Source organism: Apteryx mantelli, chromosome 5, assembly GCF_036417845.1.
Source record: "Apteryx mantelli isolate bAptMan1 chromosome 5, bAptMan1.hap1, whole genome shotgun sequence".
In the NCBI taxonomy this organism is placed as follows: domain Eukaryota; kingdom Metazoa; phylum Chordata; class Aves; order Apterygiformes; family Apterygidae; genus Apteryx; species Apteryx mantelli.
Genome location: NC_089982.1, coordinates 51,301,333 through 51,314,122, shown reverse-complemented (window position 1 = coordinate 51,314,122; position 12,790 = coordinate 51,301,333). Strand labels below are relative to the sequence as shown.

Sequence of the window (12,790 nt, the reverse complement as noted above, 5' to 3'; positions counted from 1 at the left end):
GACTTCAAAGTAATGCAAGTATTCCTTAAGAAAATAGGGCTGTCAAACACATTCATTTGTTGTTAGTACAGCCTAATTATCAAGTACTGAAATCCAGTTTTGTTATTTATTGCTTACAAATGCTTCGACAGATGGGAAATCTTTGGTAAAAACAAAATTGATAAAATTTTCACAACAGCTTTACATGTAGTATTGCACAACAAGGCTTTTCCAATACATGAGAATAAGGGAATGCTCAAATCCTCAGTGAGGAGATTAGAACTGTACAACATTCATTAGTTTACCACTATAAGCAAAACTTTTTTTCATAAATGTTTAAAATAGTTTCTGGTTTCTTTCAGCTTATATGAAGAACATTTATTTTTCAATCTATATTTGAAACAGAAGAGTAGTCAAATAGAACAATTTAAATAAAAATTGGCAACTATACAGCATTGTTTTGTCTACCCTACTACAGCATCAGATCTTTTCAAGTCTGTTTACTTCACAAAAAAAGAAAGAGAAAAAAAACCCTAAAAATAATCATAGTCCTCAGCCCTCTATGGAAAAGAGGAAAATAAGTTTCATGTCTATTATTGCACATAGACATTTCTCTAGTGGTCCATGTGTGTAGATTCAAACCTAAGTGGCATTAAGCTGCTCTAAATGAGCTCTTAGCTCAGGACACAGTTCAGTTAGCAGCAATTCCAGCAAGACCTGAAAAACAGAAAAGACTAAGATGAATACGGATGCCAAATTAGAATTTTCTTCCTTTCTGACAAGCTCAGAACATCACAGATAACAGAAGCACATAGGGTCATTTTGTTCATCCTTTGTGCGACTACTTTTTTTTCATCCTAAAGTTAACATGCGCCTTACACATAACATAAGCAATGTCTTAGAAAGAGAGGGCTGAAAGAGAGCAAGTGCCCCATGCAGCTGATTTCAGACGGGGACTTCCCAGCCTGTATTGATTGGTGCTATTGTGCCAAAGCTGCTGTAGCTCCATGAGCGAGCCCCGGGGTGGGCGAGCACGCCAGGCTCCTTAGCTGCAGGTCCCCTGGGGCAGGCTGCATCCGTTCCTGCGCTGAGGCTGCGTCACCTGCCTGGCTGCTGCAGGAAACAAGCCAGAAGAGACTGACTGAAATTGAGAGTAGTATACTAAGATCCAGCTGTGTACCCAGCCCGCTCCCAACCAACGGCAGAGGAGTGGGACTTTTGGGGAACTGTCGTTTCCTAACTGTGAGCCAGTCCTGGAGCTCTTCTTCCCTAGGGTTCTTCAAGGTATGTAAGCACGTATGTCTAATTTTCTCAACTATATGAGGACATCAGTATGCACCTTGTGAGGTCAGCAAAGTTGCATATGATAGAGGATCTCTTTTAGACAAAAGCAATTTATATTTTAAACAGCTTCTCTTAATTCCAAGTTAGTCGAATGATGAACCGAGTTTGTATTTTTATGATTTGTTTTTAATATTAAAAGTTACGTGCAAACCTAGAACAACAGTCTGATATAGATCTCTACAGAAACACACCCAGGCTTTACTACTGAGCAAGCAGAGCTCAGCAATTAGTGGGATTATAAAATCAAAGGGTACTTTTCTGGTTACTTACATAGAGTAGATGCTTGTTAGCCTTTCTTTCTTGCAATGCATTGAATACTTTGACTACACCATGACGGGCATTTTGTTGTCCAACAAGACTCTGCAGAGTATCTGCAACAAATGTTACTTTAGCTTAAATTGTTTCTCTCATACTGGGCAAAATATCCAGCTAACAAATAAATACTAAGGAGAAACAAAAACAGTGTACTTAATGGTGGATGGTTAGAAGATACATAGTCCCCATGCAGCAAGGTATTTAAAACACATGGGTAATTTGGGACACAGGTTTAGAGATACCTTTATTCTCCAGTATTCTGAATTCAATAACAGTGTACACATCTCCAGAATGACACGTTATATGTTTTAGTATAGTCTCATATATTATTAAACCAGTCACTTAAGTACAATTTCAGCCAAAAAGATAAAACTTCTATGACAATTAGAACAGATTCAACATTTTAATTTCCTCTCGATCTTCAAAGAAAACAGTTGTCACAATTAAGCAGATAAGAGACAAAATGAATTATTTACAGTTTGGATTAAATTACAGTGGAGAAGAAATAGTGATCCAATGCTTCATCATTAACTTCAGGTGCATCTAGCTTCACTGTTTAAAAACTTTGTCCTAAAACATTTCTCCGAATTTCAAAACAACTGTTGAACGCCATTCTAGTTGAGCAGGTAAGTAGCAGAATTTTTAGTCTTATCTTATGCTCCTTGGTGAATATTACTTACAGAAGTACACTGACAGCTGATTTTATATGTTCTAATTATACACAAGTCCATGACCTTTACCAGCTGGAGACAGGAGAGGCAAAGGTAAGACCAACATTATGCTTATTTATGCAAATAAGCAAAATTTAAAACTCTAGAGGAAAAAAGCTAAAATGCAGCAGAACAGTATTTGGCTAATGAGTTTCCTTATTGGTCAAGTCTGTGATTAAGCAGAAAAATGAAAATGTTCTTACCTGGAATGTTTTCAAGTAGTTTTTGCTGTGCTCTCTGCTTTGTCTCTTGACTTTGCTCTTCAGTTTTGGCTGTTGATGGTGGTGCTAACTTTCCATTTGGCCAAAAAGTATCTCGAAACACACCAATGTAGTAAACAAGCATTGGTTCACTGAACATCCAATGTATGGTGTCACGGATTTGCCTGTAAATAAGTGTAAAAGGGAGCACATCAGAGTTTGTCTTTCAGATTCTATACAGTTTATTCTTTTTACTCCTAGAAGCAGTGGAAATTGGCAATGCCTGTCTTCATGTTATTACCCCAATTTATCTGAGCTGATTTCACCAGCATCACGGCAAATCTTATTCAGCTCTAGGTGCTCTGAGATCTAGGTTGCTCTGCATACCTGACTGAGATGTGGAGAAGGCTACATTTCAATGTAACCTGTAAATCTACATATATTTCAAGGGGTGACAGTGCAAAGGCTCCACTGGGAAAAGAAAGATTAAGGGGGGGGGGAAGGGAAGAAAAATCGATGAACTAACTGGCATAAACTCCAACCTGGTTGTGTGCACAGATGTTCCCAGTAGGATAAAAGCAGATGAAGTTTTGATAAAAGCATAGTAAGATCCCTCACAGACACCAACAGCGCAGTAATAGGTGGGTTACAAACGGAGGTCGCAGCCTCCTGCTATGGCTACTTGCCCTCACTGTAGTCCTCAGCATGAACAGTCTGAGGTTACACAGATAGCTCCAGGAACAGCAATACGGGCTAACTATGCCGCAGTACAGCTGAAACCCTTAAAATTACTAAATGTAAAAATTCAACCAACATGTAAAAGCTATACAACTGTGCATGCAAGCACACAGTGTCTCCCTCTCTCAGGTATGTCTTTCATGCTACTTGTCTGCAGTGTGTGAACAAATGAACCTATCAATTTAAAACTCAGCAAATGGATACTGTCAGAGACCATCAGTTCATCAAGAGTCAACTGCGTGAATTTCCAGTTCATGCAGAATTGGCCCTTCTTGTCCAATTTACCACTTCATAACATCTGTGAGAGGTTGTTAAAAGCAATGCTGGCATGTGCAAATTTAGCCACTGAATGGATGAAGAAACAGTCTGTCCTGCTGTTAGATTTCTGGGCTGTGATGCCTACCTGAGTAATAGCCCTACTGCTACGCCAAAGCAAAAATAACATTTCATCAGATCCTCAGTGCTCCTTTGCCTATGTGAATATAGTATGGAAATCACAGATTCACAGACTTTCATATAAAAAACATCACCATCATGATGCACGAGAGCATCAGTATTGACAGAAGAACTGTGGGAAATGATGCATTTGCAACAGTTATCTGCACTACTGAATCAAGGGTTTTACCATAGGCCTTTGCATCTGGCAGAAGGTTTATATCCAAAATTTTTTCTGACCAAAAAAATAGAAGATTTTTCACGATAGGTATGTACGGACAGGCACACTTACTTCTCAGCCTCACCCATAACTCATTTGGCAGACATCTTCAAATGATACAGAAGTAAATACTTTTATGAAACCCCATCACTCTGTTATGCATGTACTAGTTTCAGGTTGTAGTGTTTTTAGAGAATGAGAACCATTAAATTATTTCAGTCACTTTAGAGAAATCTATTTGATTTGAAATAAATAATCTAAAATAGAAATCTAGTTTCAGATCTGGGAAAAATCTTCATGGACTGAAAGATAAAGCACGTAAGCTAATGAAAGCCATTCAGAGCCAACTTGTTTGGAAAAATAGGATAGCAAATTATCAAATATGCAGGGCTGCTTCACTTAACCCCCCCCCCCCCCTTTTAATAGTTCTCTCTCTGTCTCCCATGAAATACATTTGTTCTTTCAAAGAGGAGAGCCCTGTAAGAGAAAAAAATTGGTTTGGGGACTGTGGTACAGATTAAGTAAGGAGAAAGATAACTCATATGTGTCATATCTCCTCTAATCAACATAACATATTTGTAAATTGAGTGGTGGAAAACAAATGCAGATTATATACAACAGAATGTCCAGATTATTTATAATAATACTGCTCTCAGTCTTCTATTCATAGAACAATGATTCAGGTTCAGAGTTAAAGTAAACAGCTACTTACTTGTTGATAGTTCTTCCAAAAGTGACTTGTACTAGTGCAATCAATGTTTTTCTGACCCACTTAAACACTAGAACAATGAAAAAGGACAGAAAATGAAGATCAGGAATTTAATAACTTTAGAGACCCTATGATCACAGCCAGAAAAATCCGTATTATTTATCTGCAGTTTACACTGGAATCTTCTATGTTAAGAATATTTCAAGTTTATTAAACTGCACAACTACCTGTTTCATACTAATAAAAGAAAAAAAAACCACACTCAAAATTCAAACCCTTTTTTATACTGACTAGTATGATGTCATATACACAGCAGCAGCATTAAAATTCTGAAAAAATTTTCAGTCGAATAAACCAAGCAGTCATTTTTTAATCACAAATAAAGGAATCAGAAATCTGAGCGCTTCTTAGTAATTACTGGTTAATCTTTCTGTCATGCTGTTCAGCATTAGAAGAAGAAAATCCTGTATTTGGGAGATACATCTGCCACTTTTTGGAAGGTGCTGCATTTTAGAATAGTTGCTCTGTAAATAATTTTATACAACGCTAAGTGTGGCTGCACCTTCAAATAGATACAAAAATAGTTGTCTTCACAATCATGATTCACTTAGGTTAAGGAAAAAAGAAATCTGGTACAGAAAGATGTCATGGTTCTAGCATCTTTTCCATAACATGAATTACAGAACTAAAACACCTATGTAACAGATTTACAATGGACATTAAAATCATGTCTATTTGTCAGTGACATGTTCTGTGATAAAGCAGTCTGCTTTTTCTTTCCTCATAATTTACACATTCTAATATGCAGCCTGTTTTCAGAAAACATGCACTGGTACTTGCCTCTTCCTACAAAATCTTATTTTTTTGATGAAAGAAACCAAAAAATTTTGAATGCAAACCCTCTCCCCTACCAGTTGTATTTTTACTTCAATGTTTTATTGGAATTTAACTTTAGAATAAAAATGCAGAAGTGAAGAACTACTGCAAAATAGCTATTTTTCAAACTAACTGGCTATTTGGATTGTGAGAATATTTCCACTCATTGACATAGCAGAAAACTCCAAATTACAAAATGCCTGAGATTTCTTGGCTAACAGATTCCACTAACAAATAAGCAAATGTACAGCTTACTTCCTCGCAGCTCAAAAATTTCTCCGATCAGCATAAAGCACGGCTCTGCGAGAGAGTCCCTTTTCCCATCCACCTCGTCTCCATAGTCCGACAGGTCACTGTCCTCCTCTGTTTCTTCCTGGGAAGAGAGGAACACAACTGGAACAGTTGCTTAAATACTGAAGGCAGCAGGGTTACTCAGAATAGGATCACCAGAGAAGAATGGATTGAACCACACCAGTTTGGGTAGCACCATTTACTCCAGGGCGAAGAGCAGACGGTGGCGTGTTTCTCAGTGTTGTCAAGAGGTGCCTCAGCATCAGGCCTGCACCACCTGCCTTTGTTCGTGGCAGCCAGCACATCCCTATGTTTTCCTCCGTCTGCCCTTGCCCAGCTACCGTTAGTAGCAGAACCTCAGCGAGGCAGACCTGGTCCACACTGAGGTTGGTGTAATTTCCCAGTCTTTGTTCAGGAATGATCAAAATGGTGTACAGACAAATTTCTCTTTCTTCAGTCCCAGTCTTCAAAAAATTCCATTATCTTTTTCTTTGTCCTCTTTGTTTCCTCCATTAGTTACCATTGCCTATTCCCCCCCCCCATCTTCTAGCCCAGAAAACTTACTTCATAGCTCATTTCTCTTGCATTATTTTTGTCTCTTCCTTTGCTTATTCTTACAGTCACAGTCTTTCACTCGTTCCTTGCCTGCCATTTGAACCCCACTATACAGAGTGTAGCCCACAATATCTCAGCTGCACAGTAGTTCCAGTCTCCCTCCTTCCTCATGTGCTTCACATCTCATCTAAAGCCCACCATTGACTCTGGCTACATTTCCAGTCCCTGAATCTTACTGCATAACAGTGTATGGATAAATAACTCCATAGCATTGCATATTCCACCACTTATATCCTGTAACTTTCCTTTCCTGTCTCATATTTGCCATTTTCTCCTGCTAGAGATGCTATTTCTCTCTTCATAATTAGAAAAGGGAAAGAAAACCCCCAGCAACAAAGTGCACTGTCAACTTCTAAATACGGTCCATTGTTCGCTGACTTCTGTAGCTTGATGGGTATCCAGCTTTTAAAACTTTCTGGTAATGTTAGGCTAAGCTGTGACCAGAAGTCATATCTCACTGACAAGAAATACGTCGTTTCCAACTGACTTGGAAACCACAGATCGCTGCCAATCTTACCACACAAACACACAAATCTACTGACAACAAACAGTTTACTCCAAGGACAGAGTCTAGAGCAAACTCTAGTCCTGTTCACTAGCTCCCCCTGGTCAACAGCCACCTTTGCCCCATTATTTTCATTACTCATGAAATTATTCATTTAATTTTTCATAATAGACACCATTCCATATTTTCATTAGGCACCTGGGCAACAGAACAGAAAATAAGCTTTCTGAATTTGTAGGTAACATCAGCTCGAGATGAGGGAAGAAACTGCCAGAAGACAAGATTACATTTTTATATGGTCTAGCCAAGTTGAAGAAATGATCTAAAAAAATATGCACAGTACAGACTGATAAGGATAGTTGCAAAGCATCAATAATTCACTGTGTAAGTGTAGGAAATGAAACAACCAATATTGATAATTCTACAGAAAGGGATCTGAGGGCCATGCTGCTGTGGAAAAGGCAAATGTAATACCACGATGTTTAAGCAGGAACACTGTCCTAAGATATATGTATAACAACTGTCATACAAGGGATAGTAAAACCTAGTGGGAGCACCATGTAATCAAGTTTTAGTCACCACATTTCCAAGAAAAATATGGTTCAACTGAAAAGTCTAAAACCATAAGGATTAAATAAAATATAACCTAATATAAAAAAAAGAGGAGAAACTGGGGCTGCTTAGTATAAGCAAGAAAGAATTAAAGACCAAAGGAAAGTAATACCTCATGATAAAACCCAGATGATCCCACCCCAAACACAAAACACTGCTGTAAAAAGAGGGAATAAACCATTCTGTGTCTGCTGCAGGCAGGACAAGAGTTAGTGGGTGAAAGAAGGGACCTTTAGGTCAGATAGTAAGAAAAGGTCCCTAACTGAGACAATTGCCGAGAACTTGGACACGCTGCCTTGGTAGGCTGGAGAACAGTAGTCACGGGAGGTATAAAAACACATTAGACAAGCACGTGCCAAGAGTTTTGGCAGTACAGTTGAGTCTACCTGGAGCAGGAGGGAGAACTTGCTGACCTCTCTCAAGTCCCTGCTCTATTTTTCTGCAGTTCAGAGAATTCCCTCTCACTTAGAAAATGCAATGGGAAGTGCAAATTCTTATATCACAGTGCATTTTCTATCCACTGACACTTCCTAAACCTGAAATGCCCTCCTCTACATAATATCAGTTCTGTTTTTCCTCTCATTTGGTTTTGGTCTTGAGAGGCAAGGAATATATTCTAAGGTTATAGTTCTTTTGGAAGAGCTGTATAAATAAGAGACCTGAAATTGCTGCAGTATGTAATCCTGAAAGCAGCGCTCAAGGGGGAATATTGCTGGTCTAACATATATTTGAAGAATGTGAGATGAGACTTAGAAGGTAAAAAAAGTTCTAAGACAGCATGTTCTTCCATAAAGTCCAAAATACAGAATAAAACAGGAATTCTTATATACAGAAAGAACACAACTAGCAGTATGTGATTTAACATAACTTCATTAATAATCTTGTAACAAATGATTTAACCCTAGTTTAAGTGCTTTAGTAAACTATCCCAAACACTACCACTGGGCAAGACTGAGCTGGTTACAGCTCACACTAAAAGCTCGAGGTGTCTGAGAAAAGCTGATCCCAGATCCACTCACAATTCTTCTCCTTCCATCTTATTTTATTATTAAATTGGGACAAGCCTTTGCCACATCGATGCAGAGGGTCAAATAATTCCCTGCGTTCCCTCTGTCTGTATTCTATTGGCTTATCTTATGTTTCAGTTTGGGGAGAGGAGGGGAGACAAGAGGGAAGGTGGATGTGAAGCAGGATGGTCTTCATCTGCATTTGCACAGTGCTTGGCGTAACAGCATTTGGCCAATATTAAGTTCCTGGTTCTACAAATAGGAGGTAAGAAATAATATTAAATTAAAACTGAGTAAGAAGTTATTTTCTGACTCCTCTGTTTCCACATTCTTAGGGAATTTTTTGCTCTACTCCTTACTTCATTTTTTCAGTACCAGTTGCTTTATTTCTGCTTCTTCATTTCTTTATTCTCTCTCATTACATTCTCCTTTCCTTCTTCCATTTTTCCTAAGTCTCTCCTCCTACACACTCACATAATACAATACACATATGTAGTCTTTTTTCTTGAGCATGTTTTTCAGTTAAATAGCAAAATAAAAACAGTTTCATACTTCCATGCTTTACCCTATTCCCATCTAACAGTCATTTTAGTGAAAACACTCTTTTGTCTTTAGCAGAAGAACTGAATAAATACTTCTGCCATCTCTGAAATAAAACACATGCAAGCAGTATTTAGTTACAAATACAGTGCAATTAAAAAAAATAATAATAAAAATAAATATATATATGATTTACTTATTCCTGAGAGAGGCAAGACTTTTTGCCTATTAGCAGACCAGAACTGTACAAATTTCCCAGACTCCATTTATCCTGCAAAAGGACTATCTACTCCAGGCAGCTACGGTATTTAATAAATTAATTATTTCACCACTGATCTTCTCAAGTTACATAACATATAAACAAAAGAAAGAACGGAGTGAGCTCCTTGCAGCTTGCCTATCTGCAACATGAACCACACAAAACAGAATGCCATGGAATTTTAGTCGATTTTTAGCCAACAAGCTATTTTAGTCACTGATTTATTCTTTGCTGCCTTTTAAAAGACAGTATTTTTATGGCTTGATATCAAATGCTCTAGCCATTTTGGATACATGGGCTCCCACTTTTATTTCCAAATTCCTTCTGTGAGCCTGTACTGTTTGCAGACATTCTTTGTCAAAATGAGCTTTGCTGCAGAAATTGGCCAGAAGTTAGGAAAGACACAGCTGTTCCCTGCCACGAGAAGCTTCTTAAAAAAGAAATTATTTTTACCTGTCAAAACCCCTCTAAAATACATGTATCTAGAGTATAAAAAGTGGGAAAATTTGCTATAAAACTAAACAGTCCCACATGGATTGCACTTCACTGTTGTCAGCATGGATTTATGAAGGGGAAATCTTGTCAGAGTAACCTGGTAGCCTTCTGTTATGAGATGACTGGCTTGGTGGATGAGGGGAGAGCAGTGGATGTTGTTTACCTTGACTTGAGCAAGGCTTTTGAGACTGTCTCCCATAACATCTTCATAGACAGACTGATGAAGTGCAGGCTAAATAAGTGGTCAGTGAGGGGGATTGAAAACTGGCTGAATTGCCAGGCTCAGAGTTGTGATCAGCAGCACAAAGTTCAGCTGGAGGCTGGTCACTAGTGATATACCCCAGGGATCGATACTGGGGCCAGTACTGTTTAGCATCTTCATTAATGACCTGAATGATGGGAACAAATGCACCCTCAGGAAGCTTAGAGATGATAAAACTGGGAGGAGTGGCTGACAGATCAGATGGTTGTGCTGCCACTCAGAGGGGCCTTAACAGGCTGGAGAAATGGGCAGAGAGGATCTTCATGAAGTTCAACAAAGGCAAGTGCAGGGTCCTGCACCTGGGGAGGAATAACCCCAGGCACCAGGACAGGCTGGGGGCTGACCGGCTGGAAAGCAGCTCTGCAGAGAAGGACATCTTTTAAATTCATGGACAGCTCTTATCTCTGATTCTAAGAGTCACTTCCAGCAAATTAAAGGTCTTAAAAAATGCCTTCCAATATTACCCACCATTCAAATGTATTATATTAATGACTCTCCCTGCTTAGTTTGGATAAGTAATTGAATCTGGGAAGACTACTTTTCTACCACTTACCTCTTGATGAGAAAACAAATCACCAGGAAGTCGTTCCAGAAATGATGAGAGTGAAAAAGAAGACTTCTTTCCTTGCACATCAACAACTTTGAGGTGCTCCGGGGAAGGGCTCAAGAAGGCATAAAGTGCTTCACTCTGACAGAGTCTTTCATCAGAGAGCAATTTCTATGAAAGAAAGATAATGACAGAAACAACATCTCAATTAAATATTAGTTGTTAAGGATAAGATGCATCAGGCAATCCAAGAAAACTGATTAAGACATGGCTCAAAGGCAGAATGAGAAAAAAAGAAAATCCATGTCTGACAAATACCCTACAGCATGATAACTATACATCTCTCTATGTATTTTAGCAAACTACTAGGGTTTTTAAATGTTTTAACTTTTGTTTCAAATGAAAAAGTTCTACTTATAGGAAATTTGTTGTGAAGTATTATTGTAGTTAAAAGTAGTTACAGAACTTGTTATTTACTGCTCCTTAGTTAGTCAAAGATCAAATTAACTTACCAGTAGAGGAATGGTTACTAGCAGCCAGACTCCTATCAGCTTCAGACATTATAGGTAACTTTGGAATTTACAGTGTCAACCTTTATATCTGAGCTAGTTGTTCTAGGCTCTCTTTTTGTCAATGAAGAGAAACACTCTCCTGAGGCATGATTCATTTCTGTTTAGACATCTGCATTTGACTGAAGTCAAATGCGCCCCAGAAGTGCCCATTTGTCTGCACACAGAGATAAGGTATCTACAAAGAAGGCTGGAGGAATCTCACCCTCCAGGTCTATGCCATGAACTTGGCATGTGCATGTGCATGCCATGAACTCAGCTCCTCAACTGTCCCACAAGTTCTTTTAAGTTCACGCATCCCTGCCAAGAACAAATATGTACACACGGACCACCTCAAGCTCTCACGCTAGACTTGAGTGGGGTTACTGCCAAGCTGCTTCAGCAGATGGGACAGGACAAGCTGTTCTTTAAGAACACTTTTGGTAACAGTCCATGACCCAGAAGAAAAAACAGATCCCTTGCCCATGGCCTCCGGCACGCAGGAGATATGCAGAAGGCTCACTGTTCAAGTGAGGAGAAGCTGTTCTTATACACTCTTTTTTGCTTATTTTAGCATTCTTACTCAGAAACTGGATAACCACAGGGATACAACCAGCAGGGAGCAAGGGGTATATGGCACTGTCAGGAACAGAAAGGAAGACACAAAAGAGAAAGGCAAAAAACTTGCGACCTACATTTTCCATATTTGGTGAAGGATAGTGACAGCACCATAGAAAAAGCCATTAGATTCACAATTACCTAGATATATTTTAATACATTTCTTTTTAGGCAATATTTTTTGACACGACAACCAGGTGGCACCCTGTCAAAGTTTGAAATCCTATTATCAGTTTAAAAATAAGTAGAGTTCATATTAAAAACGAAGGTGCTCCGTTCCAGTTCAGCCACACGCTAGTTCTGAAAGATTCTAGATGAGCAATTATTTTACCCGAGAGAAATATTCCTGACTTCTTTATAACCATGTTTGGCTATACTATAGCCCCTAACAAAAGAATAAAAGCTCTCTAGGGTCTAACACAATGCTTTTCATACTGATGAATATTTTCAACTACTTTTTTCTTAATTGTAACTTTTCTAATCTCCAGTGGCCTCCTATCCACTAAATGCCTGAATCCACCAATGTACATGTAATTTAAGTAAACCATTTTAAAAAGCAGCCACATTGAATACAGGCTACCTACAATAAAGAAAAACAAATACTGCATTTATAAGTTGTAGGTGTTACCAAAGACTAACTCATCTCCAGAAGCAAAATTACACTTGCTCCTAAGAGTATCTTTTATTTTAAAGAAATTAAATAATGAAGCTGTCCCCCTGAGGCTCTAGGTGCCCTAAAAACAGTAATCACACAATACATTCAATTAAATTTACACAAGTCTCAGCAGTATTAGCCTAGTTTGCAGTCACCCAGCCAGGCAGGAGGCAAGCCACTTTTCCCTTCAGCCTGCAGGAGGCACAGATTCAGCTCTCTGCAGAGAGCCACTCAAGCTCCCTGGTCACACAGCAAATCTGGACTGCATGGGGCCAAGAAGGAACATGCTCAGGGGCTACTGACCCCCTCC

At 38.8% G+C, this 12,790-nt stretch overlaps 1 protein-coding gene across 1 annotated transcript in view; it reads right to left on the bottom strand.

Moving 5' to 3' along the window:
- Positions 1 to 87: 87 nt before the first annotated feature.
- Positions 88 to 12,790, bottom strand: part of SNX25 (sorting nexin 25) — a 91,793-nt gene continuing 79,090 nt past the window's right edge. The window contains exons 14-19 of the mRNA XM_067297977.1: positions 10,666 to 10,830; positions 5,782 to 5,899; positions 4,654 to 4,720; positions 2,552 to 2,733; positions 1,594 to 1,694; positions 88 to 696 (exon numbers count right to left, since the gene is read on the bottom strand). Coding sequence (XP_067154078.1) covers positions 622 to 696; positions 1,594 to 1,694; positions 2,552 to 2,733; positions 4,654 to 4,720; positions 5,782 to 5,899; positions 10,666 to 10,830 — 708 coding nt within the window. The 3' untranslated portion in view covers positions 88 to 621. The remainder of the gene's footprint in view (positions 697 to 1,593; positions 1,695 to 2,551; positions 2,734 to 4,653; positions 4,721 to 5,781; positions 5,900 to 10,665; positions 10,831 to 12,790) is intronic.